Here is a 26442-nt window from a genome sequence, read left to right on the forward strand (position 1 = left end):
CATGAACCGTCCACTAAAAAGGCCTCCTACATTATAGACAGGTAGATGATACATTATTTGTCCCCAAGGGGAAATTAAAATTTTACAAAAGCTCCCCAAAAAATTAAATATGATAAAAACAAGTAACACACGCACAAACTTATGACTTGGATAACAGAGAGCTGCTGTTGTCAATAACAGAGTTGACAGGGGGAAATAAGATGAGGTCAGACCTGCCCATTTGTGCCATAGGTTTATATTTAAGGTCATTAATATTTGGATAGAGCAGGTCCAGCTTGTAGTGTCCATGAATGGAACAGGCCTGTCAGACCCATGACTCCTTGTCTGAAGTCACCAATGTTCAGAACGATCATCCAACCTGGCCGGGATGCCAGTCTGTCCATGCCCTTTACACCTTCAATATGAAGGGTCACCACACCTGCAATCTCTCATATTGTGCCAATTTACAGTGAATTATCCTGGCATGCACATCTTTGGGATGTGGTGGAAAACCCAGATGGAGACAGAGAACATAAGGCTGGGCCTCTGGAACTGTGAGGCAGCAACTACCAGCCACTGGGCCACCTCCTAGAGTGTATCTCGTAATCCATCGTGTATCCTTGTTTGCCTTGTAGTGGTGCTCACAGCGAAAGGTGCTTTACATGATTAAATCAAAGCTTACACGTGTTCTCCTTTCGGGCTCATTTGAGAATAACAGTTTCAAACAACTCATACCGGCTTTTCATAATGACCTAGAAAAGGAGTGAAAAATAAAGACAGAACGAGCCTCAGTTTGCCAGCCAAGCAAGACAGAAGGTGTGTGTTTAGGAACATGCCGTAATGCTAGTTAAATTGCCACAAGAAACTAAGTGCAAAAGCAATAAGATCATCCATCATTAAGAAGGCCTCAGTTTTAAAGTGAAACCTTTAGGAAAGCTGTGTACTGCAGACAGATGGTCTCAAAAGCTCTCCCATGTTGCATCCTTGCCAACATGCTGGCAACAAAAAAAGGCGTCAGAAAGTAAAACAGCCTTGCGAAGCTGATGCAGATCCATTACTGCAGCTAGAATGCAGTACGATTGGCATCTGGACATACACAATATAACGGAATGTTTGGAGGTTTTACAGAGACTGGGAGTTTAAAAAAAAAATGGCTCCAGTGGGTCACTTCAATTAAAAAGTACGAGGAAGATGGGATGAACTAATGCTGCACTCTACCATATGCTGCGGCAGACTTGCACCACTGCAGTAGCTACTTCCAGAAGAATTAAACATCTGTGCTCCTGAGGCCATTCGTCTTCTTTGTGGTCAAGCTCAGACATAGTTTTTCCATTACAGCTGTGTCAGATGTCCCCGAATGGCAATCGATTAGGACTCATTCCCAAAATGAAGTTACTTTTTTTGTATTCCAGCCTGGCATTTGAATATGTCTAAGAATGAGGGAAAAATTAAGTTAATGGAAATTAAACATCTGCTGGACTAGGCCTTCCATGAGACAATGTTTGGTGGCTGAGAGATCACCGTCACTCCCATGCAGCATCTCTAGTGTGCCTCATCTGTCCTCCAAAAAAAATCACTAGTCTTTGTTACTTGCCTGCATTTTGACAATATACATGTTGTTTCAACGCTGATGTGCCAGCTATCCATCCACTATCAGGCTTACTTAATTCTGTTTAGAACTGGCTGTGGATCGGATGGCAGTCCAATGCAGGATAAGCTCATACAGTGGCAAGAAAAAGCATGAGAACCTTTTAGTATTACTGGGGGGCTTCGCCCGCTGCTCGCTTCGCTCACCAACCCCTTCCCCACCCAGCCAAACACTACGCTCCGTTGTACAGAGGGGGGCTGAACGCACCCCAAGGAGACACAGCCACTCTTCTAAAACCCCTCTTAAACGGTGATACAATGGGAAACAAATAACAGTTGTTTTTTTTACCTCCTCTTTGCTTGATCAGCTGCTGGCTTGTTGCTTCTCCTGTGCTACGTGCTCGGCATTTTGTGTGGCACTTCAAAATTCTTAAAGTCACTGCCTTGTCTCTCTTCTCCCCGAGACATCCTCAAACACTATTCGATCTCTTTTCACTGTTCCATTATTTCACCGAGTAATATTTTCCATTTGTTTGCGCTAATGTGAGCTTTACTCTCATTTTCTTGAGATTTTCGAATTTTCCTACTTCCATTATCTCTAATCTGCTCTGCATGTGTATCACGCGACTTGCTTCTAAAGGTTGTAAGTATGACGTGACTTGCCTGTCTCGCAGGACTTCAAACTGTCTCTGTCTCTGTTTTTTTTTTTTAATAGAGAGATTTAGCTTTCTTCATTAACTGGTCGTAAAGTGTGATCTGTGTCCGTATTTATCAAGCGTCTCAGAGAAAGAAAACGGTCCTAACTTGCTGATGCCAATTTGGCCCTACTGTTAGGAGTATGAATGATAGCATTTTATTGATTTTCAGAATTTAGGAAACTTCTCCTAACTTCACCAGGATTTACACCACTGGTCAAAAGTTTTAGAACGCCTCCTTTTTTCTTCAAGTTCAATCATTTGAAATGTAATGAAGGTCCTAAAATGGTGAAAATGTAAACAGTAAACTGCCAATAGTTTAAATTTAAAGTTTAGGTTGGCAAAAACTGAAAAAAGAGAATGTTCTTATATAATACGCTACCGTGGCTGTCCGTTTCTCTGTCCAGGATTTTAAATCACCTGTAGCTCGCAAACCGTTTGACCTATTGACCTGAAATTTGGTACACATCTACTACGTGATGTCTACTATCCGCTTTCAGGGTGATGATTTTTATTACTCTTTTTATTTTTATTTTATTTTATAGATTCAACTCTTAGCAGCGGGTAGCTATGTGGCTGTGTGGCACATGTGTATGGGCACCATTCTCATCCCTTCCCCCTTCACCATCACTTCCCCTACCTCTTCATATCTAAATCATTCTTGAAGCAGATTGAAGACTTAAGTGCCATCTTAAGTGAAAAATTAAGAAAAACGTAATAGCAACACAAACACTGACTTAATCAGTTTTAACACGAAAAGATGCCAACAGAAGAAGAGAAGAAGCGGGCCACTAGAGTGGAGAAAAGAAGAGCTGCTCAGGAAGCAGCAAGCGCATCAACCTCTTAGCAAACGAATGCTAAACATACAGAGAAAGAGGATGAAAACTATAAGTCAAGTGTATTCACTGCATGTTATCATGCAGTACGTCATTACTGGTATCAGAGTATTACAAACTAGCCATCCCCCACAGCTTCGCCGGCATAGAAGTGAAACAGGACAGTGAGGGTGGCCCTGCCCGGCTCCCCACTCTTAACGTCACGCTTCCCCCTCCTCTTGGCCCACAGCCTCTGTCTCATATTGCTCCTGCAAGCGAACTGCTTCTTAGCACAATGAAAGAAGTCGCAAAATCAACTGGAATTAAATTATAGAAAAAAGCCCGATGTAAATCTGTTAAGTAGTTCTCTCATTCACTAGCTAAGCAGAGGTAAGGAATACCCCAAGGCTGGCACGTGACTAAGGAGGGCCCCTGCCCCCTCCCCTCGGTCCACTGTGTATGTCTCGGATTTGCACAAATAAATCGGTACCATAAACGAACTATGATACTTAGCACAACGAGAGAAGTCGCAAAATCAACCGGAATGTTCAAACAAATTATAGAAAAAAAACGATTCAAATCCATTAAGTAGTTCTCTCATAAAAAGCAGACAGACGTTGGATTTTATATATTTAGAAGTGGGCCTCCCTCAGGGAACAACTAATACGTAACAATCTACAGATGTGCTGCAGCAATTAAAGTCAATTAAGCCTTGCAAGTTGAAGCAAACAGTTTGCACGGGTGTCCCAACTTCTGCGGATTACTTAAAACCCCTCAGTCTGTCTTAAAGCAGAGTTGGAACAGTCTGTGTTACTACATCCTCTGAAGTACGACTTGCACAATATTCCAGTGATAGTGGCAAGAAGACGGCAGTGAAATGAGACAGAGCATTTTTACCCTTAGATGTGTAGACCTGTCCTTCAGAGAAATTGCAAAAAAACCAATCCAAGTGTCAGTGAGTCCGGTGGTGTCCTACACAATCCAAAGGCAATTGGAAACTGGAAGTAACTCGAATAGGAGGAGATCTGGCAGAGGCAAAGTCACAAGCCAATCAGAAGATGAGTTTCTGAGGGACACCAGCTTGCGTGATCACAGACGCCTCACAGCACAACAGCTTCAGGCTCAGCTTAGCAGGACAGGTCCATTTCTACTGTGAAGAGGAGACTTTGTGCTGCGGGTTTGACAGGGCCTTGAAGTACCAGCTGTGGACTACTGTCGGGATGCGACAATATATAGATTGAGTGCTAAAATTCTACAATTCCTTTTTGATTGTCTGAACACATGAGCTGTAGTCCAATATAGGGGTAGTTTTAATTTGATGCCACAATGGCAGCTACAGTAAATACACCATGATGAACTGGGTGAAGACAACCAGTGGTCATCCTATTATCTCTTACAGGTTAGAGTTAATGGTGAAAATGGAAAAGATAAGCAATGGATTCTGGAGGGTATGTTCTGTTTTTTGGGGGGTATTCCGATGACATCTATTGTGAAAAACATGGTGGACTGGAAACAACACATATGTTCTTCCCTTGACACAGTGGAAATACTTGATCGTAGAAAGAAAGGAGCCATCCAGCACCAGGGAGTGTAGTGTTCTTACACTGTGGGTACGGTAAAAAAGAAAAAGCAGTAGACAAAATAAAGATGCAGTGAACAGATTGCAGATGGCAAAAATAACACATTCAAAAGTGACAGTGAAAAATGTTAGCTGAAGTGCATCTGGAGTGCCAAAGCAGTTTGGAACGGATGGCAGAACAATAGTGATTCTTGGACTGTAGATTATTTCAAGCCAGCAAGGTAAGATAATTAAAATAACAAACTGGCACTCACCGCAAAGGGAAAGCCGTTTTTTTGAATAAAGAGCCCTGTGAAGCAGAAATGAAAGCAGCATTTATTTTTCTGGGTGTGATGATGAATACTGGCAAATCACCTCAGAGCACCAACTGTTGGAGCAGGAGCTGGGCGCACATTCGCCCGCCAGGCTTTGATAACGGGATGGCTGCTCACAAGTATTTGCAAGTATTTTGAAATTGGAAATCTGCATGCGTGGTGCTCAAGCACAAAGGTCAAAATGATTTCACACTTTTATGTGTGATTCATTTAAAACTTATTCCATTTTAGCATAACGGGAAAGGCCTTCTATAAATATTTCTTTTATTAATAGAAAAAGGTAGAAAGTTCACAGAAATGAAGGGACTTTTTTTTTTGTTTGTTTTGTTTTTTTTCTTCATCTGATCTACAGGCCCAGGGTCCATGTTCTCATAGGGTTGCCCGTGAGCCCACCTTATCAGCATTTCCCCTTGAATCCCATCTGAATTCACCTGCTCAACGTGTCTGATGTGACCTGCTCTTTTATTGTGTAAGGTCCTATGGTGACCCCGTTTTCCCCTTTTATGCTCTTTATTATGTCTAAACTCCCATACGCTTACCACTTTGTGATCAGGTACTTTTCCTCCTATTCGTGCTACCAAGAAACTCCTGTCCCTCATCTTTAGGCTTGCAAGTCATCCTGTGATCATTTCAGGGTCCACTCTCCACACTTCATTTACAAAGTGGAAGCCTGAAGTATTAATCGGATAAACTCAAGCATTCAATGTTCTTTACACTGTGTGATGGATGGCCAGGATTGTGCCCTACCGGGAAGCCTAGAAGACCAAGGGACCAGGAGAAGGGCGATTCATACCCCTGGGACATGAGAGGGCAGCCCCCCTGGGTTGCATTGGGGCCACGGGCTTGGGGTTTAGAAGCTCAAACCTGTTGTGGTCCACGGCCAGGTTTCCACTCCGGAGCCATGGAAGTGCTGCCAGAAGTTAATCGGGGAGCACCTGAAGCACTTCCGGGTGCAGTATAAAAGGAGCTGCCTCACTCCACTTGGGGAGCCGGAGTCGGGTGGAAGAGGACGGAGCTTGCGACTGGAGGAGTGGAGGCGGCAGAAAATGTAAAAGTAAAACTAGAAGTAAAGTAAAGAACTGAGTTGTGGTTGTTTTGGTGCACTTTGTTGTGCGAGAAGAACTGTGAAATAAAATGTGTGTGTTTTCGGCGTTGTGTGTCCTGGTGTGTATGTGGCCAGGCTGAAACCTCACAACTGACATCCGCATCTTACATTTCAGGAAACTTTCATTTCAGGTCAGATTCACAGGAGAGAGATCAGTAAATAGCAGAAACTTTGCCTCATGTTTCCTGTTCTTTTGCGAACAGTCCTGATAACAGCATCCTTAAAAGCCCTAACTTTGATTTTGGTGATGGAAACCTTTTTTTTGTGTGCAGTCATATACTTACTTCAAAAAAACATGTCTTCTTGAAATCTCTCAAGCTTCATCCTCCTCCTCCTCCTCCCAACTGGCTCCCCAAGTAGTGGCTGCTGGCTCCTTTTACACTGTACCCAGAAGTGCTCCAGGTGCTCAATGACTCATTTCCGGCAGCACTTCCGGGTGAGGCAGAAGAACTGTCCAGATGGGCTCAGCAGCTCCTGCTGCAGCACCCTCTGGTGGCGCCCATGGATCCCAACATGGCTGCACCAAACACCAACTCCCATGAAGCCCTGCGGGAGTCAGAGGCACCGCTGCAACCCAGTGGGGCTGCCATCTATCGTCCCAGGGGAGGTAACACTCTGGCCATGTTTGTTCCCCCAGTCCTCCTAGCACACTACAGAATATATTTGGGAAGTAGGATATTGCTTTGCTTTTTCACAATTTTTTTTTTTTTTTGAAAATGGCCTCCTTTTGTTTGGACCACTTTATATTTTGACACTTTAAAGCTTTTTCTATTATTTTACTTATTTCTTTTCCCTTTTAGCAATGTCATGTCATTTTTGATCCCAGCTGTGATTCCCTGTTTAAAAAAAAAAATTAAATTTAGACATGAGTGAAAATGTACAAAAGATGCGGCTACCATTTGGGGAAATTGAAATACATCTGTCCTGTGCGGTGTGTTCTTGCCTGAATAATATGTAGTGTTCGCTAATCTGCTTCTATTACAGAGTAATTAGAAGTAAACCCAGCATAATTTTCTACCTGAAATTTAATTAACTTTTGCTCTAAAACTATGAACGCACAGATCAGGTCACAGCAATTTAATTTGGTATGGAACTGAACACCAACGTGCATGTCATCAGTGGATTTGCTGGAGCTCAGAGGGTTATTTCTTTAAGTGGCTACATGGTCTTATCTAAACGCTGCATGCAGTTTTTGTGAGAGCTGGTAAATTTTTAAAGAATTTTAATAATTGATGAAGGTATTGATGTTGTTACAACTGAAAAATCAAATAATAAATAACATTTACATGGAACAAAATGCCACCTAGAGATTTAAATGTTGTGTAGGTACAGTATATAGTAGCTGGCACAGAAAGGCATGCAAAGAGGTCACTTTTTAAAAATAACTAATACATTAATCAGCTGATTAGTAATAAGCCGACAGATTTCTTAAATAATTTCACACGTATAAGAACACATTCACAGCATAACAGCACAATATCAAACCCATTTATTCCAATTCAGGGTAGCAGATTGCTGGAACCAATGCCAGCAGAATCGGACACAGTCAGGACCCGGCAGACCACCAACGCTGGCATTTACACTGGATAATTTGCAGTTGGCAGTAAACCCTCCATGCACGTCTCTGGAGATGTTTGAGGAACCCAGAAAACCCCCCTGGAGAGAGTGCAAACTTCATGTGGGCAACAACCAGGCACGTGACAGGAGCGAAGGAGGCAGTGCAGGATTTACGTATAAGCTACACAAGCTATAGTTTAGGGCCCCCGCCTTTTTGGGGGCCCCCAAAACAAATTGTCCGAATGAGCAATTGTCATATATACTTAAATATACTACAGCATTATTTGTCCCAATCAGGCCCGGCCTTAGGCATAGGCGAAGTAGGCGACCGCCTAGGGCCCCGGCGTCCGGGGGGCCCCGGATCGACTCCTTGGTCTAATTTTCACGCATTTCACAGAGCTTCCAGGGGGGCTTTGCCCCCCTCAGGGGGCCCCTGGACCCCCCTTTCGCCTAGGGCCCCATAATACCTAAGACCGGGCCTGGAAGGAGGTGTCATAAAACTGAGGCACAGCTTTGATGCTGAAAGGGGAGGTTGACATTTTTTTCCGCGTAAATATGATGATTCATTTTTTGCACAGTATATACCGTATATACTCACGTATAAGTCCAGTCCCGAAACCCAAAAAATCAATCATAAACTCATTGTATTTTTTGAACAGGCGTATAAATCAGTGTGACTTATACACCTGTTCAAAAATACGACACTTAATTTTTTTTTTTATTTTTTTTTTTACATCTTCTTGCCTCCTCCAATCTCACAGCAGTTTCTCAGACACATCAAATTTTGTTGCAGCAGCGCAGTTACCAATTTCTTTCGCCACTTCAACGACTTTTAATTTAAAACAAGCTTCATATTTTCTTCTGATCAAACGCTCCATTGTAGATAAGGGATGCTCTTATGATAAAGGTGTATGAGGGTGTGAGATACAAAACAGTGCAAACGTCGCTTCAGAATAGTTTGGGTATTACCGTGTGGTAACGTAGGCACAATACATACAAAAAAAAAGGCTGTGTGTTCCGTGGTTACTCTCTCAGGTGGGCATTAGCATATCACAATTTCTTGGACCAATAGTGTGACTTTTCCACATTCAACTTATATGACCGACAATTATACAGTAAAATCAAGCTTCAACTTAACTGTGGGAGAACTTAAATGCGAGTATATATGGTATCATTGTAATTATTTTTTTTTTGTTTCCATTTTTTTTTTTTTTTAAATCTGCAATGTGGTCTTCATCCTATCCCAAGAGTGAAAGGTACAGGTCACACAGTAGGATCTAAACAAGCACAGGGCACTAATCAATTACAAGGCCCACTCATTACTCACGTCACGTGATCCATCTGTCAATTATCATTTGTATGCTCAAAATATGCAAATTGCAAGCATTTTTATTAAAATATTGTTAAATACCTACTTCTGGGAAAATCCGTGTGCATCATGAACAGAAAGCACAAGTCACATGGGGTTGCCTTTTAAAGCTAGAATCCCTGGAGCCTACGAAAAAAGTCGTAATGCCAGGCCATGTTAAATTCCTTCGCACCTCCTCATTAGTGTCAATCAGCATGGGTAGCAAGCAGCCTTCTATCCCATAACTGATGCAGCTGAAGTTCTGTCAGCTCAAGTCTGTTTATCTGGGTGTGAGGTTCCTGGAGTTGTATAGGATAAATAATATATTGTTATTTGGAATACATACATTTCATGAGTGTTCCGTGTCTACAACGATTTGGGTAAATGTAGGATGGCAGGAAATGTGAGGCAAGAAATGTTGAACACATAACTAAAAGAGAAACATTTTTCATGTTATAGTAACAATTGACAAAATGCTGATGTGAATTCAATTTACATGATACTGGCAATGTGTAAATACTGAAGCCCAACTTACAACTAGACAAGGAGACACATTGGTTCTCTGCCGATTGATATTTGGGCTTGGTTTTTTACACATTGCCAGTAACATGTAAATTAAATATTTTTTTTTCGGTTATATTCTTGAATAAAAGCGCACTTGTTTTGTTATACCTTTTGTGAAAGTGTTTATTTGATATTTGGACTTCAGTCTTCACACTTTATACACTGCATGTCAGCATTTTATCAGTTACATAAACAACTTAATTCCCTGAAGGCGTCTTTATAGCAATGTGTATGCAGTCGACTGCTCTAATTACATTTGGAAAACCGGACATTGCTGTGAATTGCATTTAGATGTTTCCCAGTTCACAGTGTAAGGAAATCTTATATATCTGGATGACAAGCAGAAAATTCCAAACAATAAAGCTGGCATGGCGGTGATGCTTGTGAAATACCTGATCGATCAGCAAGTTCAAATTGAAAGGCTCCTGTGGCAAAAAACCTGAGTGTGGACAGAACTTGCAAAGGATCAGGTAGAGCACAATTCCTCAAAGTCTGCCTCTGTAAAGCCAGCCCCAGTTCAGCACACAGCTCCAAGAGGATAGCTCTTGGAAATTGAAATCAACTTAGAAGCCAATCATCATCATGGGACAAGAAATCAGTATGCTCTCTAAATATGCGCTCACTTCTAATTCTTCCATTTGCGATGTCTTCTAACAGCACTGGTAGCAGCCATGGTAGTAGGAATTGTCTTGCCATTCCATGCACCCTTATATTGTTACAGATTGATTACAATCAAGTGCCTTAAATTTGTAAATGATATGCAGTTAATTTTGGTCTATTTGATAAAGCCTGTGTCATCGATGCAAATCTAAAAAAGAAAGAGAAACCACACAGAAACAGTAGCACCTCTTTGATGCTTGGTGCCACCCATTTATAAAACTGAGCAGAAATGTGCATACATATGATGTGAGGTTGCCGTGAAAATGTGCATGGCATTGTGCCAAGTTTATTTTTATATATCTCGACGTGAGTGTGGAAATGGGTGTACGCAACATTTTGTTACGTGTGCAACATTTATATATGAGTCCCTGGTCTGTACAGTGTGGAGGGGGAAATAAGATCTTTTGAATTTGCTGCAGACATCTTTTGCAGTTATGACAGAAGGGGGAAGCTGACAAGAGGTGGAGTGTAGAGTAGTAACAGTGAGACTATCAAGTAGATTTATTTCCCATTGTCTTTCATTAATCCTTTCCAGAATGTTGAACAGCAACAGTGGCTTCTCTGAGGTCATTGTGAAGACTTTTGTGTTTTGTCCTTGGCATGGTCTTACCACACACACCTGTATGTTCCCAGAGAAAACTCACAAAGGGTCTTCCCTTATAGTGAGGCGGCAGCACTTTATGTTCATCAGGTAGACAGTGGTGTTTGATTTAATTAACTTCTTAATGAATATGAAAGCACTGGGGTGTACTTACTTACTTCTGCATGTTGGCTTATTTTTTGGTGAATACATAATAACATTTAAATGTTCTTTGTAAACTGAGATTAGATTTATGTAATTTTTGGGCCACGTGCTTGGTACTTACGTCATGATCCGTAAGACTATGGAACTGAAAGAAGGTGTACTTACTTTTTGTACTGTATAATCATAATCACTCAACCCCTGTGGAGAGCTTGCCAAATGCAATTCAATGTAAGCCAATGTTCAATAGAAAATTTCATAATTAAGGTGTTCTTTTAATTGCACTTTAATTCTTATTTTGGCTTTCTGCACACTTGTTTTTTCAGGTTCATGGATTTTTTTCCCGTTCCTTCAAATATAACCACCGACTTTCTGTTTGAGAAGAGCGCTAACTACTTTTCTGCTGAAGAAGCTCCAAAGCGTGCTGCTGCCCTTATCCCAAAATCCAAGATAATCACCTTACTCATCAATCCTTCTGACAGGGCCTATTCTTGGTATCAGGTAGGACCCCTCAGTGGAAAACAACAGTAAAAAATAAAAAAAGCTGTTCACTGGTATTATATTGCACTAAAAGCAAAATTTGAAAGTAGCCAGGACTCTGCTGCATTACGCCTTTTTATTCTAACTGTGTACTTTTAAATATAATATATAGCATGACACAAATAATAATTTGGGTATTTTGAATCACACAGCATCACAAACCCCCCCACCCCAGCAACTTTCTCAGGCTCATCTCGTCAACTTTGGTTTGCTTTACTGCATGGAGATCAGTGATTAGAACTTGAGAGTCGATACTACCAGTTTTTGATTTCTAATAAATTTACAGACCTTTCTGAAAACGTGTTTTCTCTTAGTCATTATGGGTTATTGATAGTAGATTGTTGAGCAAAACTGTCAAATTTGTCCATTTACAAGCACTGTACATGTACAACACAAGAAAATGTACAAATGTGAAGTGGTTTTATGAATGCACTGTATTTGTCTGTACAGCTGTTTTGGTTGTTTAGACTCCTAACTTATTTCAGAAGCAAATTATTTTTTTTTCAATTAGATTATACAAATAATTCTGCTGTCATCTAGTTTTGATCCCGATGTAACAGTTGTGGTGTGCAGTCTCATTATCTCTGAGGAAACTGTCCTCGGTGACTAGGATTATGTCACATCTGAGGGATTTGCTGAAAGCTCAGACTTCTTTACACCGGTGAGATTTGCCAACAGAAACTGCCCTCTCCTTGAGAAGATGGTGACTCTTTTAGCTCCCCTTTAAATGTAATCACCAAGGGCTGTGTCTACCAGACCTTTTTAATTCTTAGGAAAAATCAATCAAACATTCATAGCACAAGAAACAATGATTGACCTTTTTATAGGCAGGATGGGTACTCAAAACAAAAGCAAGAAAAGATGCAAAACCTTTGTGAAATATGTGAGCAAAAGCCTGACACGTTGTTAACACAGCAGGAAATTAGGACACAACAACAAAGGATTTCAAAGGACTAGGACCTCTTATTCTTCTTCTTTTGGTCTCTTACCACAGCAGATCATCTGTTTCCATCTATCCCTGTCTTTTACATCATATTCTGCCACACCGACCGCCTTCATGTCGACCCTCACCACATCTGTAAACATCCTCTTTGGCCTTCCTCTTTTCCTATTACCTGGTGGCTCCATCCTCAACATTCTCTTCCCGTTGTACCCCTCGTTTCTCCTCAGCATGGGCCCAAACCATCTCAATATAGGCTATCTCACTTGGTCACCAAACTGTCATACCTGAGTTGTTCCTTTAATGTCCTCATTGCTAATCCTATCTACCCTCGTTACTCTTTTTTTTTTTTTTTTTAATTAATTTTTATTGTAATAATTCCATACAAATAGATCAATTTATAACCAAACAAAAACAAAATTGAAGACAAATCAAACCCCACCCCTGAGAAGGAGAGCTAAGCCAAAGGAGAATTGCTTAGGGCTTTTTAATAAGGCAACAATAAATAAAAGAAAGGGAGAAATAAATATCTATGTAAATAAGAGATGGAGAAGGGAATTAAATGCGGTAATAGTTGTTTCTCTTATTCTAAAATAATATTGATTAGATCCTGCCAGGTTTTGAAAAAAAATTGTACAGATCCTCTAACTGAGAATTTGATTTTTTCCAATTTCAAATAATATAAAACATCGGTTTCCCACTGACTTATCAGAGGAGAATTAGGATTCTTCCAATTTAACAGAATAAGTCTGCGTGCCAAAAGTGTAGTGAATGCAATCACCGTTTGCTTGTCCTTCTCCACTTCAAGTTCGTCTGGAAGAACACCGAACACAGCTGTTAATGGGTTAGGAGGAATTGTGATACCAAGGCTGTCTGAAAGGCACTTAAAAATTTTGGTCCAAAATGATGTTAGTTTGGTGCAGGCCCAGAACATGTGACCCAGTGAGGCAGGAGCTTGGTTGCAGCGTTCGCAGGTTGGATCTTGCCCTGGAAACATTTTGGACACTTTTAAGTGAGACAGATGGGCTCGATATATAATTTTTAGTTGAATAATTCTATGCTTTGCGCATACCCTCGTTACTCTGAGCGAAAATCACAACACCTTCAACTCCACCACGTCCAGCTCTGCCTTCTGTCTTTTAGTCAGTGCCACCGTCTACAAACCATACAACATAGCTGGTTTCACTACCACTTTATAGACCTCCCCTTTCACTTTTGCACATACTGTTCTATCACAAATCACTACAGCCACTCTTCTCTACCCAGTCCACCCCACCTGCACTCTCTTCTTCATCTCTCTGCCACACTCTCCTTTGCTTTGGATTGTTGAAACCAAGTATTTAAATTTATCTACCTTCACCACCTCTGCTCCTTGCAGTCGCATCTTTCCACCAACTTCAATCTCATTTACGCACATGTACTTTGTCTTAGTCCTACTGACTCTCATTCCTCTTCTCTCCAGTGCATACCTCCACCTCACCAGGTTTGTCTCAACCTGTTGCCTACACTCACTCCAGATCACAGTGTCATCTGCGAACATCAGAGTCCATGGAGACACCTGTCTGACCTCATCTGTCAACCTGTCTATCACCATTGCAAAATGGAAAGGGCTTAGAGCCAATCCTTGATGTAATCCCACTCTCACCTTGAAGCAGTCTGTCATTCCAACTGCACACCTCACTGCAATCACACTGTCTTCATACACATCCTGTGCCACCCTCACATACTTTTCTGCTACTCCCGACTTCCTTATACACTACCATAACTCTTCTCTTGGGCACCATGTCATACATTTTCACTAAGTCCACAAACATGCAATACAATTCCTTCTGACCTTCTCTGTGCTTTCTTCATCAATACTCTTAAAGCAAACATCTCATCTGTAGTATTCTTTCCTGGCATGAAACCATATTGCTGTTCTCCTCTCAGCCTAGCATCTGTCATTCTTTCCCATATCTTCATGGTAAAAATGTTGGGTTTCAAAGCCCATTTAAATTGCCATTGACAAAGTTGAAAAAGGAAAGTAAAATTGAAAAGCAGGCATTGGGCGGCACCCATGCTCTTCTTTATCAGTCATTTGACTACCGATGGCATCGTGAAAAGTCAGGCTGGTGAGCAGGTAGGAACAGAAGATCACCAGTCCCCTTACAGGTCCAGGTCTTTCTGTATGAAGATGAAACAGCAAAATGAGTCACAGTGTTAGATCCAACTCCTTTCCCCGATGTTTCTCTTAAATAAGTCATCGTAAGAGGTGCAGTATATTCTGGTGGCTAGTTGTTGTCATATACACCAAGTCAAGACTAACAATGAGTGACGCAGGGACACAGGGTACAACAATTAACCCTGAAAATGGAATTTACTTGTTACAAAAGCCCTCCGAGAAATCCCGTTTCCATTTTGAATGCTGCATAAACAGTCCGCAGCTCTATTAATTCAGGTAGTCAGTAATCAGACTGAACAGCATTTGAAAGCCAATCACACAGCATACATCACATGAATATGCAGTAAGACGACACTGGGACCTCCACTAGCAGGTCTCCCTGTGGGTTCCATAGGTTTGCCGATTGCCACGCTGTTTTTTCAGTTGATTCTCAGACAGAGCTCTAAACATAAAACTGATTTAAGAAGAATCAAAGTCGTCTTGCTGGTGCAAATCAAACTTCAATTTCTTGAAAAAAATTCTTCACCCCACAGGGCTAAGATATCACAGGTTTTCTGTCAAATTTTGTGGCAGCTGAGACAGTTGCAAGACATGTTTTCAATCACTGTGCCAGAGTCAACTCATAGAGATGTAGCTTTTTTATTTTATTTTTCATCAGCCAATACGACAGGGATTGGGAACAGAAGAATATTAAGAAATCATACGAAAAGATAAAACATTGTGATACTCGTATGGCATTTCTCATAGTCACTGTGACAGTAAAACATTACGTTACATAACAGGTGAAACACTTCAAAATCAAAGACGCAAGGAAATATCTATAGAGCATTTGTTATAACATATATACAGTGCTCTCCATCACGTCTGGGACAAAGACTCTTTTTTTCATTGATTTACCTCTCTGCTCCACAGTTTGAAATTACAAATCAAACCATTGAGACGAGATTAAAGTACACATTACTGGCTTTCATTAAAGAGGATCTGCATACATTTCAGTCACACAACACTTTTTCTACACGCCCATTTCAGGACACCATAATATTTGGGACAATTGGCGTCACAGGTGTCTGTCATTTCTCAAGTGGGTTTCATTCCTTCATAAGATACCTCGGCTTGCTTTGCAGTCTGTAGTTGCCATTGATAAATTTAAGACCAAGAGCTGTGCCAATAAAAATCAAAGAAGCCATTATGAGGCTAAAAAACAAGAATAAAACCATTAGAGACATCGACAAAACATTAGAATTACCTAAGTCGACTATCTGGACTATCATTAAGAAGAAAGAACACACTGGTGAGCTCAGTAATCACAAAGCAACTGGTAGGCCAAAGAAGACCTCCACTGCTGATGACAGAAGAATCCTCACTATGGTGAAGAAAAAGCCCCAAACGCCTCTCTGACGGATCACAAACAGTTTTCAGGGTGCAGAGGTGGATGTGTCAGAGACGACTATCAGCAGAACATCCCATGCATAGAAATACAGTGGCCATATTGCAAGTGGACAGACGAGACAAAGATGGACCTGTGGCAGAGTGATGGCAAGAGCAAAGTGTGGAGAAACGGCCCGAGGTATCAAAGCAAAGCAAACCACCTCTGTGGAAGGAAAGAATTTGAAACAGACATCCCCCCACTGGAATGCTCTGATTTAAGCAATAAAACACAGGCAGGAGAAAGCGTCAATCATTATTCTTTATTTAAATCTCACAAGAGGCAAAAACTGTTTTTGCAAAGAAAAAAGTGTTCTTTGCGCTATATTTATACAATCCATTGATTAGGTCACTGATTACATAATCAGAAAACTTCTAACATGATTGGTTACACCCAGTTGCTAATAGGACATGACAAACGTTGATACCTTAAATGACCACAATTTGATTGATAGTCCTGTTAGCTTAGGATGTACGTGACATTATAACTGTATTAATTTTTATTCTTATTTTAGGAGACTTGTGAGTTCTGTCCGAGTTCATCCTGTTTTTTGAAAAGAAAGAGGAAGAAGATCTCATTTTTTTTTTATAATTCAGCTGGGTTCCAAAACAGGAAACTTAGTACTAAGTGGAAATATAGAAAATGATTATGCCATAAAATGTAACATTTTCTCTTAAGGGGCTATAAAAAACAACAAGAAATGCATTTATTATAGTGAATAATAAAATAACAGCATCAGCTTTTAAGCATAAGCTCAGAAGGATATGAGACTCAGACTACATGCTAGGTGCACATTGGACCAGAATTCAAATTCAGCTCTTACACCTCATCTGTTAAACATTGTGGTGGCAGGGGGTTATTTCTTGGGCATGTATGGCTGCCACTGGTCCTGGTGCACTTCTCTTCATTGATGATGGAACTGCTGACAGCAGCTGCACAATGAATTCTGACGTGTGTAAAAACATCTGATCTGCTCGTTTCAATCAATGGCTCAGAACACATTGGCCGGCACTTCATCATACAACAAGAAAATGATCCAAACTGAGGCAACACAGGAGTCTGTCAAAGCTAAAAAGTGGAACATTCTTGAAAGGCAAAGCCAGTCACTGATTTTAATCCAATTGAGAGGGTCTTCCATATGTTGAAGAGAAACCATAAGGGGATGAGCCCCCAGAACAAGAAAGAGCTGAAGATGGCTGCATTAGAGGCTTGGTAGAGCATCACCAGAGAAGACCCTCCATAACTGGTGATGGCTGTGAATTGCAGACTTCAAGCAGTCACTGGGGATATGAGACAAAGTGATAAAAATGACAGCTTTAATAAACCTGCCATTACTCTGTGCCCTGAAGTGGGGGGCCGTGTAGAAAAAGTGTTGTCATTTCTACATAGTGTGACCAAAACGTAGGCAAATACCCTGACATGAAAGTCTGCAATGTGCACTCGAATCATATAAACTGTGGAGCAGAGGGATAAATCAAGGAAAAATGTGTCTTTGTCCCAAACATTATGGAGGACACTGTATGATCATTTATATAATGAAGTACACCACCAAGATGTCATAGGGCAATTGGGACCTTTCAGCGGTAATCTCTCAAAAGGTATTTTTTCTGCACTCCTAGGGGCACTTCATCACTCTGGCCAAACAGAATTGAGACTTGTCACTTAAGGTAAATGGGCACCAGACTGTTGCTTGGTCTTTTTTAGTTTTGTTTTCTGTCTTTGCCAATGTGTTGGAGGGAGACACACCATTTTGGAATTTAGAAGTCAACATTCTGCAGATGGTGGTCTGACTTGTGATATTTAATGTTAGCACAATATGGATTTTTTTTTAGTTGTCACTCTGTGGTTTATGACTACAATAGGCGTCTGTCTTAACCTCCACTGTTGTTATAAATTAGAGTCCCAGGTGTGTGTTTAACATGGATGGGCCCCTTGTGTCACACAGCTTGGCTCTACTCCGACTCAAGTTTTAATTGTAGTGACTCGTGACTTGCTGAATAATATTTTAAGAACAGACTTGACTTAAACTTGCTTACAGATGACTTAAAAATTGACTATAACATATGATAAATGAGAAAAGTCTCAACAGTTTATCAGTTTTTGCAATTTTTAATTCACTGCAGAAATTAAGGTTAGGGTTAGGGTTTTGGACTGCAAAGAATGGAACAACCAATAAATAGAAGCCAGGAAAAAAGCCCTGGCTAGAGCACAACACCTTTCTGTTGTCTTTCTGGACATGGACCCATTCTGGTTTGCTCTTAAATAAATCAAATAGACATGTTTAGGTGTGCCGGTAGTTACTGTTGTGATCCATCAGAAGAATTGCGTTCTTTGTTTATTGCATTGTTATCAGTTTTCACTAATGCTGTTATTATTTTTATAGCAATTTTGAAAACTATTGTGCCTTTGGGGACTGAAAGATTTGTCCAAAACTAAAGGAATAGTCAAGAAAATGAGCCAAGTTGTGTATCAAAGAAGGACAAGAGCTCCTAATAACCAAATCCAAACTGAGAGGTCACATATGTAAAACCAATAGGTCAGAACTGCCAATAACAAAAGCTTCCCTAAATTCAAAGAACTGAACTGCCATTTGATTGTACTGTATTTCAATCCAAAATCTTGGACAATAATCTGCTGCACTGTTACGATTTCGAGCACTCAGAAATGGTGAAGGTGTGGGGCTTCCAGATGTGTACCAAATTTCAAGTCAATAGGTCAAACGGTTTGCGAGCTACAGGTGATTTAAAATCCTGGACAGGCAAACAGACAGCCACAGTAGCATATTATACAGTATAAGAAGACCAGAAATTATGCATCAATTATATATCATTATACATCATAATTATATCATTATACAACAATTATACATCAAGTCCCGACTTATCCGCTGGAGAACTTATCTGCGAGTATATACGGTACTTAATTTTTATCTTAATATCATTACAACTTCCTCATTACAAATGCTAATGATTTTTTGATCTTTGTTTTTTCACACCAGATAACATTCTTTTCAATTTGATTCTTGGTTGTCATCTTTGCTTTGATGTCATGATCATCTTGACTTCCTAGATATGACCTTACTAGTGTTTTTTGACTTCTTCTTATCAATTACCCCTTTGGCTTTTCCTTCCCCCGGTCCATAAGTCTTTGTCCTTTTAAGGATGTACCAAATGTTTCACCGTAGGCACAACAGATACAGCCCCTCTCAGTCTGGACTGTGACACTCGTTAAAATAGGTGGCAACCAGGCTGATTCCACTCTCCTTGCATCATGACAAGTGGTAGTTCAATTTCCTCACCCAACTCTACATACCCAAACAGCATCACCTAACCTATGTGTCTTCCGTGAGTTGAGCAGTCAGAAGTTAGCTGACATTACCAACAAACAGTCACCGAAGCTTTAGTCTCCCTGCATTGATGTGTCGACTGCTGCTGTCACCTCCACTGTCATTACACTCCTGCAGGTCCAACTCATTGGCACTATGGTGCCTTTTTTCAGCACCGTCACTTGCAGTTCTTTAGCTTCATTGGTTTTTTTCAGCTCATGTTTTTCCCTGGAAGACGCTAATACAGTTGGAGTGTTACCTATAAACAGGCAAAGTTGAGCTTTAACATATTGGATATTACTAATACAGATTGCAATCATAACACAAATTATATATTTTTTGATGAGATCAGAGAGGTCCGTTTTAGCTGCTTTCCTCAGCTTCAGATATTCCTCATGTGGTTGGTCTTGTTAGCCTTTGTTAAATAAGTGAAGGTCCCTACAGCACAACATGCTAATGGACAAAGCTTGTCATGAACGCCGACTACGCTATCTCCAAGCTCATCTCTTACTTGCACTTAAGCTTTTATGCCCTCTGCTTGGTTGCTTTGAGATTTGAAAAGAAATGTGAGTGGAAGAGGGAGCTTGGTGTTCTTTTAATTGAAGAGGGATTCTGTGTCCATGTCAACTGAGCTATAAGGTCACAATTTGTATTGCTGTTTAAGTGAATGCTACTTGAAACTTTAAAGTCTAGTTTTTCGTGGTGTTTCAGGAAGCAAGCTGTGCTGAGGTATATTTTCTTAATTTTCTTCTGAAGTCTGCAAGCGTCAGTAATAATAATCAAGATGCTAAGAATAAACTGATACTATTGACATAAGCAGTTCAGTATCATGTAAATGTTACAAACATATGCATACATAATGAACAAATGAAAAACCTAGATTCATGAAGTATATATTTCTTATAACAAACTGCAGCCATGCACTATCAGAGCAAATCTTAAGATTTTTAGCACAGCCACGTTTGAAGAAGTCAGTTAATGTTTCATGTAGTTCTGTGCTAATTATAAAAAAATGACAGAGAGTCAGTTTGTGTGCCAGCGGCAATGCATAAAAACACAAGCCACCTATGGACAGGGTGGCAATGCAGGACGGGGCACATCACAGCACACTCGCACCCACGCTGGGCCAAGTTAGAACTGGCAGTTATCCTAACGTGCGTGTCTTGGGATGTGGGAGGAAAAACCACAGGGGCCAAATAAAAGGTAATAAAGGAAAGCGGAAAGGATGAAATCTGCCAAGAAATACTGACAAAAGTAGAAAGCAGAATCCTACTTTCCTATAAAATTCATATACTACGATTGATCTATAAACATGTCGCAGTATGTGGTCACATCTAGCAAGTGACACCATAATGCTGCAACCATATTTGAGCCCAAGAAAGAAAAAGGAATTACTATTAAAAAGACATAGCAGGCCAAGAAACTTTGCATCTCTGGATTGAACAGCACATCCTGCTCTGACATGCTGAGGACATTGTTATTATTGTTTTCATCAATGTTAGAAATCATAAACAGTAAAGCACAGTTCAGTCAAAGATAACAATCTAGCCCATTAGTGCTGCATCAATACTAAAATTTGGACTTTGAAACCAGCTTTCAGAACTGAGAACCAGCACTAAAATGGTATTGAAGCAAATAACAGATCACACCTCATCAAACCATCGTCCGTTTCACAGCAACCTGCCATTGCCCCAATACAAGAGGCAGTGGTGGGATGGGGGAGCAAGAAGGGCAGTGTCTCTCATACTACTAAATGAATGAGCGTGAGGTACTTCAAACCTACTATTTACTTGCAGTACAGAAATTAACAAAATGCAAGTATCGTACAGTTTTCAAAATGGGGTTTTCGGTACTTTTTCTAATGTTACTATACCACATGACACCTACCCATAATACAGGCAGTCCCCGGGTTACCTACGAGATAGGGACTATAGGTTTGTACTTAAGTTGAAATTGTATGTAAGTCAGAACACGTACATTATTTTAATAAATGCTATTGTTGACCGACTGTAACCAAGTGTTCTGCCAATAAATGATGGAGTTTCACCTCTTTCTGACCTTTTTATTATTTCTACTTTATTTTCAATGGTGATGGTTTTTCTCTTCTTTGCTGTAGCACTAGCACTTGCATCAGATTTGTGTTTCAGAGACATTTTTGAAGGGTGAAGACAAAAGGTTAAGATGAGCTCTTCTGCATAGCACTGTACAGCTATCACAGCAGATTAGGCACCAGTCAACAACACGTCTGATGTATAGGGTGGTCCAGATCTAATTATGCAATTTTCATTACTCTATACCTTATTCAGTTTATTACATAGAAAATGATCGGAAAAATACCGGACCATCGAGAAGTGTGCATACTGACGACACGAAGAATCGTCTTCGCGCCGAACTGGAATCATCCCCGCATAAATCAAAGTCATCCAGACGATATGGATCTGCAGAATTAGATCTGGACCACCCTGTACTGACAAGAGACAACTTCCTGCTATGTGCATAACAGTACAAGCAGGCTGCAACGAGGGGAAGTTCATCACCAGCCCACATCACAGTCACCTCCACTACAGTATGCTGCCTGCAGTGTCCCGCCGCACCACCGCCCCCATTCAACACGCAGCCATCCGAGGCACACTACAATGCCACCCCCCGCCTCCCCGTTCACCCACAATTGCCTCCATTCAGCCACAACAGGGTCACCACTTGCAGTGGGGGGCATGCAGTGAAACCACTTGCCGCCAGGAGCTGCCCGACGGACACTACACTGCGCGAGCAGCAAAATCAACCCCCTCCAACCTCCGTCCAGCCACCGTTTGCAGCATTCCTGGGCCAAAGATGAAGGAGTGGCAGTTACTAAGGCGCATGCATCGCAGCTTTGGCCCCGTTCGTATGTTGTGGGTCGGGTGTCCGTAACCTGGGGACTACCTGTACGGACATTGTGTTCAAAGGAATACCATCAAAGTGAACTTTCAACCCCCTTCCTATACACAGTTCAGGAAAGTTACCAAATATAAAAGAGATTCAGTATAAGAGCGTGCAAGACCTCACTTTCTCATTGACAGAAGGGTTAAGATTCTTCAGTTTAAGAAAATGAGTTTTCCTGCAAGCAATGCAATATAGATTGGATTAGACTCGATTACATTAAATTAGAGTATACTTTATTTGCCCCCAATAGAAAGTTAAAATTTGACAGAAGCAACCCAAATAAATATGATAAAAACAAACAACAACTTCCCCTAACACACACACAAACATCTGACATGAATAACAGAGAGCCACTCCTGTCAGTAACAGGCTTGTAGGTGGCGGTAAGAGGAGGGTCAGACCTTCTCAGATTTTATTTATATTAAAGTCGTTAATATTTGTCTAGAGCAGGTCCAGCTTGTAGCATCCATGAATGGAACAAGCCTAATAGACACTTGATTCCTTGTTTGAAGTCACAAGCATTCAGAATGATTCATCATTAAGATATTGGTAGCAGAGTGAATCATTTCTGCTGTTGAGCCAGCCAGGATGGGGTAACTTAGTTTCCTGGGCAGTGATATAGATGAATTCAGTGCACTCCTCAGTACCCGAAATATCACAGTACTTGAACTTGCCATAAGACACTATGAGATGTAACAGCTCATATGAAAGCAATAGAACATTTCTCATTATAAGAAATAAGGCCAGGCGTGAATCCTTTCCACCTTACTTTGATCATCACTGCAGATCTTCAGGCGAGCTTGTAACTTTCCTCCTTTCTCTAGCTATTTACCCTTTTCATTTTCAGACTGTAGGATATTACAAAAGATTTTTTCATAGTATAATTTTATCCCATCTGAATATTGCTCTTGTGGGTCTTGAAGGGATTTTAGTCCCATGACTGTATGAAAGATATGGTCAGAGGATATAGCATTCCCAGATTTTATGATCTTTTGGGGTGGGCTCTTGATGACATTGTACACAATCTGAATTCTGTCCTGGATTAAGTTTTAGACACTTTTTAATGAGATATACTATATGTGAGTGCTATGCAATCTTTGGCTCAATTATGTCATATTTTGCCCAGATTGAATAAGAATATACTTTGTAGATGAATTTCTTTAAATTCTACTTGATTCATCCTTTTCTTACTATCCTCTAACATCATCTAAGGGTAAATTCCTTGAAATTTCATGGTAGAACTTAAAAATACTACCCGTCCTTTCATTAAAACAGCTGGGCATTTCTCCAGGGATAGATGTTCACAAAAGATGAGGGAAGTTAGTCAGGTCGCTTTTAACAAAGTTTCTAGTTTGTACATCAAAAGAATGTGTTGGTGGACTACTAATTCATGTTGTAGTTTTTTTTTTTATTTTATTTTTAACTAGCCGTCCCCTGAGGCTCCACCCACATAGTAATGAAACAGGCATTGAGAAGGGCCCTGCCCGGCTCCCTACTCCTGATGTCATGCTTCCCCGTCCTCTTGGCCCGCAGCCTCTGTCTCAGATTAACGTGAATATATCGCTCCTGCAAGAAAACTATGATTCTTAGCGCAATGAAATTCACAAAATCAACCAGAATCTTCAAACAAATTATAGAGTAAACCCCAATTTAAATCCGTTAAGTAGGTAAGGAACACCCCAGTCCATCCTTTTGGCAAAATCCACTATCCTCTGACCTTCTTCATTCCTCTCCTTGGCACCATACCTACCCATCACCTCCTCATCTCCACTGTTCCCTTCATCAACATGCCCACTGAAATTCACTCCAATCACCACTTTCTGTCCCTTGGGTACACTGTTCATCACTTCATCCAACTCACTCCAAAAATCTTCTTTCTCACCCATTGCACACTCAACTTGCGGTGCATATGCACTAACAACATTCATCATCACACCTCCAATTTCCAGCTTCATAATCGTTGCTCTGCCTGACACTCTTTTCACCTCCAAAACACTCTTCACATACTGTTCCTTCAGAATAACTCCTACTCCATTTCTTCTCCTATCCACACCATGATAGAACAATTTCAGTTCCCCTCCGATCCACCTGGCCGTACTCCCCTTCCATTTAGTCTCTTGCATGCACAATATATCAACCTTCCTTCTCTCCATCATATCTGCTAACTCTCTCCACTTACCAGTTATACTGCCAACATTCAAAGTTCCTACCCTCAGTTCCACTCTCTTTACTTTCCTCATCTCCTCCTGCCTCCGGACACATCTCCCCCCTCTTCTTCCTCTTCGGCTAACAGTAGCCCAATTTCCGCCAGCACCGTGTTGGCTAACAGTACTGGTGACAGACGTTGTTAATCCGGGGCTCGACCGATCCGGTATGGAAATTTGTTTTGTTGTCCGCATATTGATTTGGCAAAATTTTACACCGGATGGCCATTCCTGGCGTAACCCTCCCCATTTATCTGGGCTTGGGACCGGCATGAAGAAACACACTGGTTTATGCATCCCCTGTGGCTGGGTTAGCTTTCACTGATTAACACTAATGTTGAATATTATGGAGGGATCTGCAAGTTTACTTTGGGCAGTAACAGAAAAAGGTCAAAAGCTAAGAGACTACAAAAAGAGACTTTTTTATTTTGTCTTTAAAAGTGTCGTGAAAGTAATCAGAATTATGAAGGCATTCACAATTTTACGGAGATAGTTTTAAGTTCAAACCTGCTAGGCAGAGATGCCAGTGCTGTGGGACCCACTCATCTGTACACCAACTCTTAGTCAAACTGAGCCAATTCAACTTGAACATCTTCAGGACATGATAGGAAAAGTAATGTAAAAGGGCAAACACCCCACAGAGACACTGGGAAAACAGGCAAACTCCATGTAGGCATTGACCGGATGTGAGGTTTGATTCAAGGACCGCGGATCTGTGAAACACCGGCTCTAACCACTCTGACGCTGTGGTGCACAGCAGTTACGCAAATCTGGAGCATGAATAAATGCCCATTAAAAATTCAAGGACAGTTTGAAACATCTGCCTGCTCTAATGCTGAACATTCTGGCATTATCGGGTAGCTGTGGAAATATATTCCTGCTGTCTCAAAGCCGTTGCCATGCCTGTTTAATATCCGCACATTTTCTCACATTAGTGCAGTTTTCTCGCACAAACAGATGAGGCTGTGTTTGAAAGGAAAGACAGTAAGCTCCCTGAAAGTGAGGAAGGATGTGTGGTGACTAGTGTTAATTAGTGTGTTAATGCCGGCCTAATCCAACTGGCTGCCTTCATTTCATTGTTTTTCATTAGGTGTATTCTTCTTCTAAACAGAGCAGCTGCTGGCGGCGCGACTATATACTGGAATGTCGTATTTCTGGTGCACTAATCCATTTCGCATTTCTGCTGATGTTCCCTGCAGCACCAGAGAGCCCATGAAGATCATGCTGCTATAAAATACACCTTTTATGAAGTGATAACGGCAGGACACCATGCCCCAGCTGAGCTCCGTGCCCTTCAGAATAAGTGTCTGCTCCCTGGTTGGTATGCAGTTCATATAGAGCGATGGCTGACCTTCTTTCCTCCAACACAGGTAAGGAATAGCTGAAGTGAGAGGAGTTATCTTTGAAAGCCACTAGACTGCTGCATGAGTGCCGGGTACTAATTACGTTACAGTGACTTTTAACTTCTTTCTATCAAGGGGCCCATCTGAGCAGTTGCCTTGTGTGCTTTTATTTTTCGATGGCAGCTCTGAGTTGGGTGATTGTAGGTTTATTAACCCCTGAGGAGGAGCAAAGGGTACAAGAGCACGAGGAGAATTCTGTGCTGCACACTGCATGCAAAACCTTGATGTTTTCTTTGCAGTTAGCCAATCAGCTGTAAGCACGTTGGTCATGCTGGCTAAGTCAAGCAAATAGAGGAAAAGTTCAATGAAAATATACAAGTGTGTATAATTTAATGGGGGGGGGGGGGGAGAGAGATGGGCTCCTACCAAGGAGGTCAAAAATATAGTAAAATAAATACATGGGAGGAATTAGCATTTGGAGAAAATAAAAAAGAAAACCTGGAGCCTCCAGAATGATCAGGATTGTCCACTTTCTTCCCTCAAAAACTTTCCCAGACTCCCCTCTTATCTTCCCCTAACCTGCCCCGAGTCAAGAGCTTGCTTTGTCTTATCTCCCAGCTCCAAACTCGTTGCACC

The 26442-nt window shown here is 41.1% G+C and overlaps 1 protein-coding gene across 2 annotated transcripts in view; it reads left to right on the forward strand.

Annotated features, from left to right (window-relative positions):
* ndst3 (N-deacetylase/N-sulfotransferase (heparan glucosaminyl) 3) overlaps positions 1-26442 on the forward strand; it is a 492579-nt gene that overhangs the window by 435606 nt on the left and 30531 nt on the right. For both annotated transcript variants that reach the window (XM_028804992.2, XM_051930171.1), the window contains exons 10-11: positions 11272-11446; positions 25663-25833. In XM_028804992.2, the coding sequence (XP_028660825.2) occupies positions 11272-11446; positions 25663-25833 (346 nt within the window). The remainder of the gene's footprint in view (positions 1-11271; positions 11447-25662; positions 25834-26442) is intronic.

Source organism: Erpetoichthys calabaricus, chromosome 7 (genome assembly GCF_900747795.2).
Source record: "Erpetoichthys calabaricus chromosome 7, fErpCal1.3, whole genome shotgun sequence".
NCBI classification, from domain to species: Eukaryota; Metazoa; Chordata; class Cladistia; order Polypteriformes; family Polypteridae; genus Erpetoichthys; species Erpetoichthys calabaricus.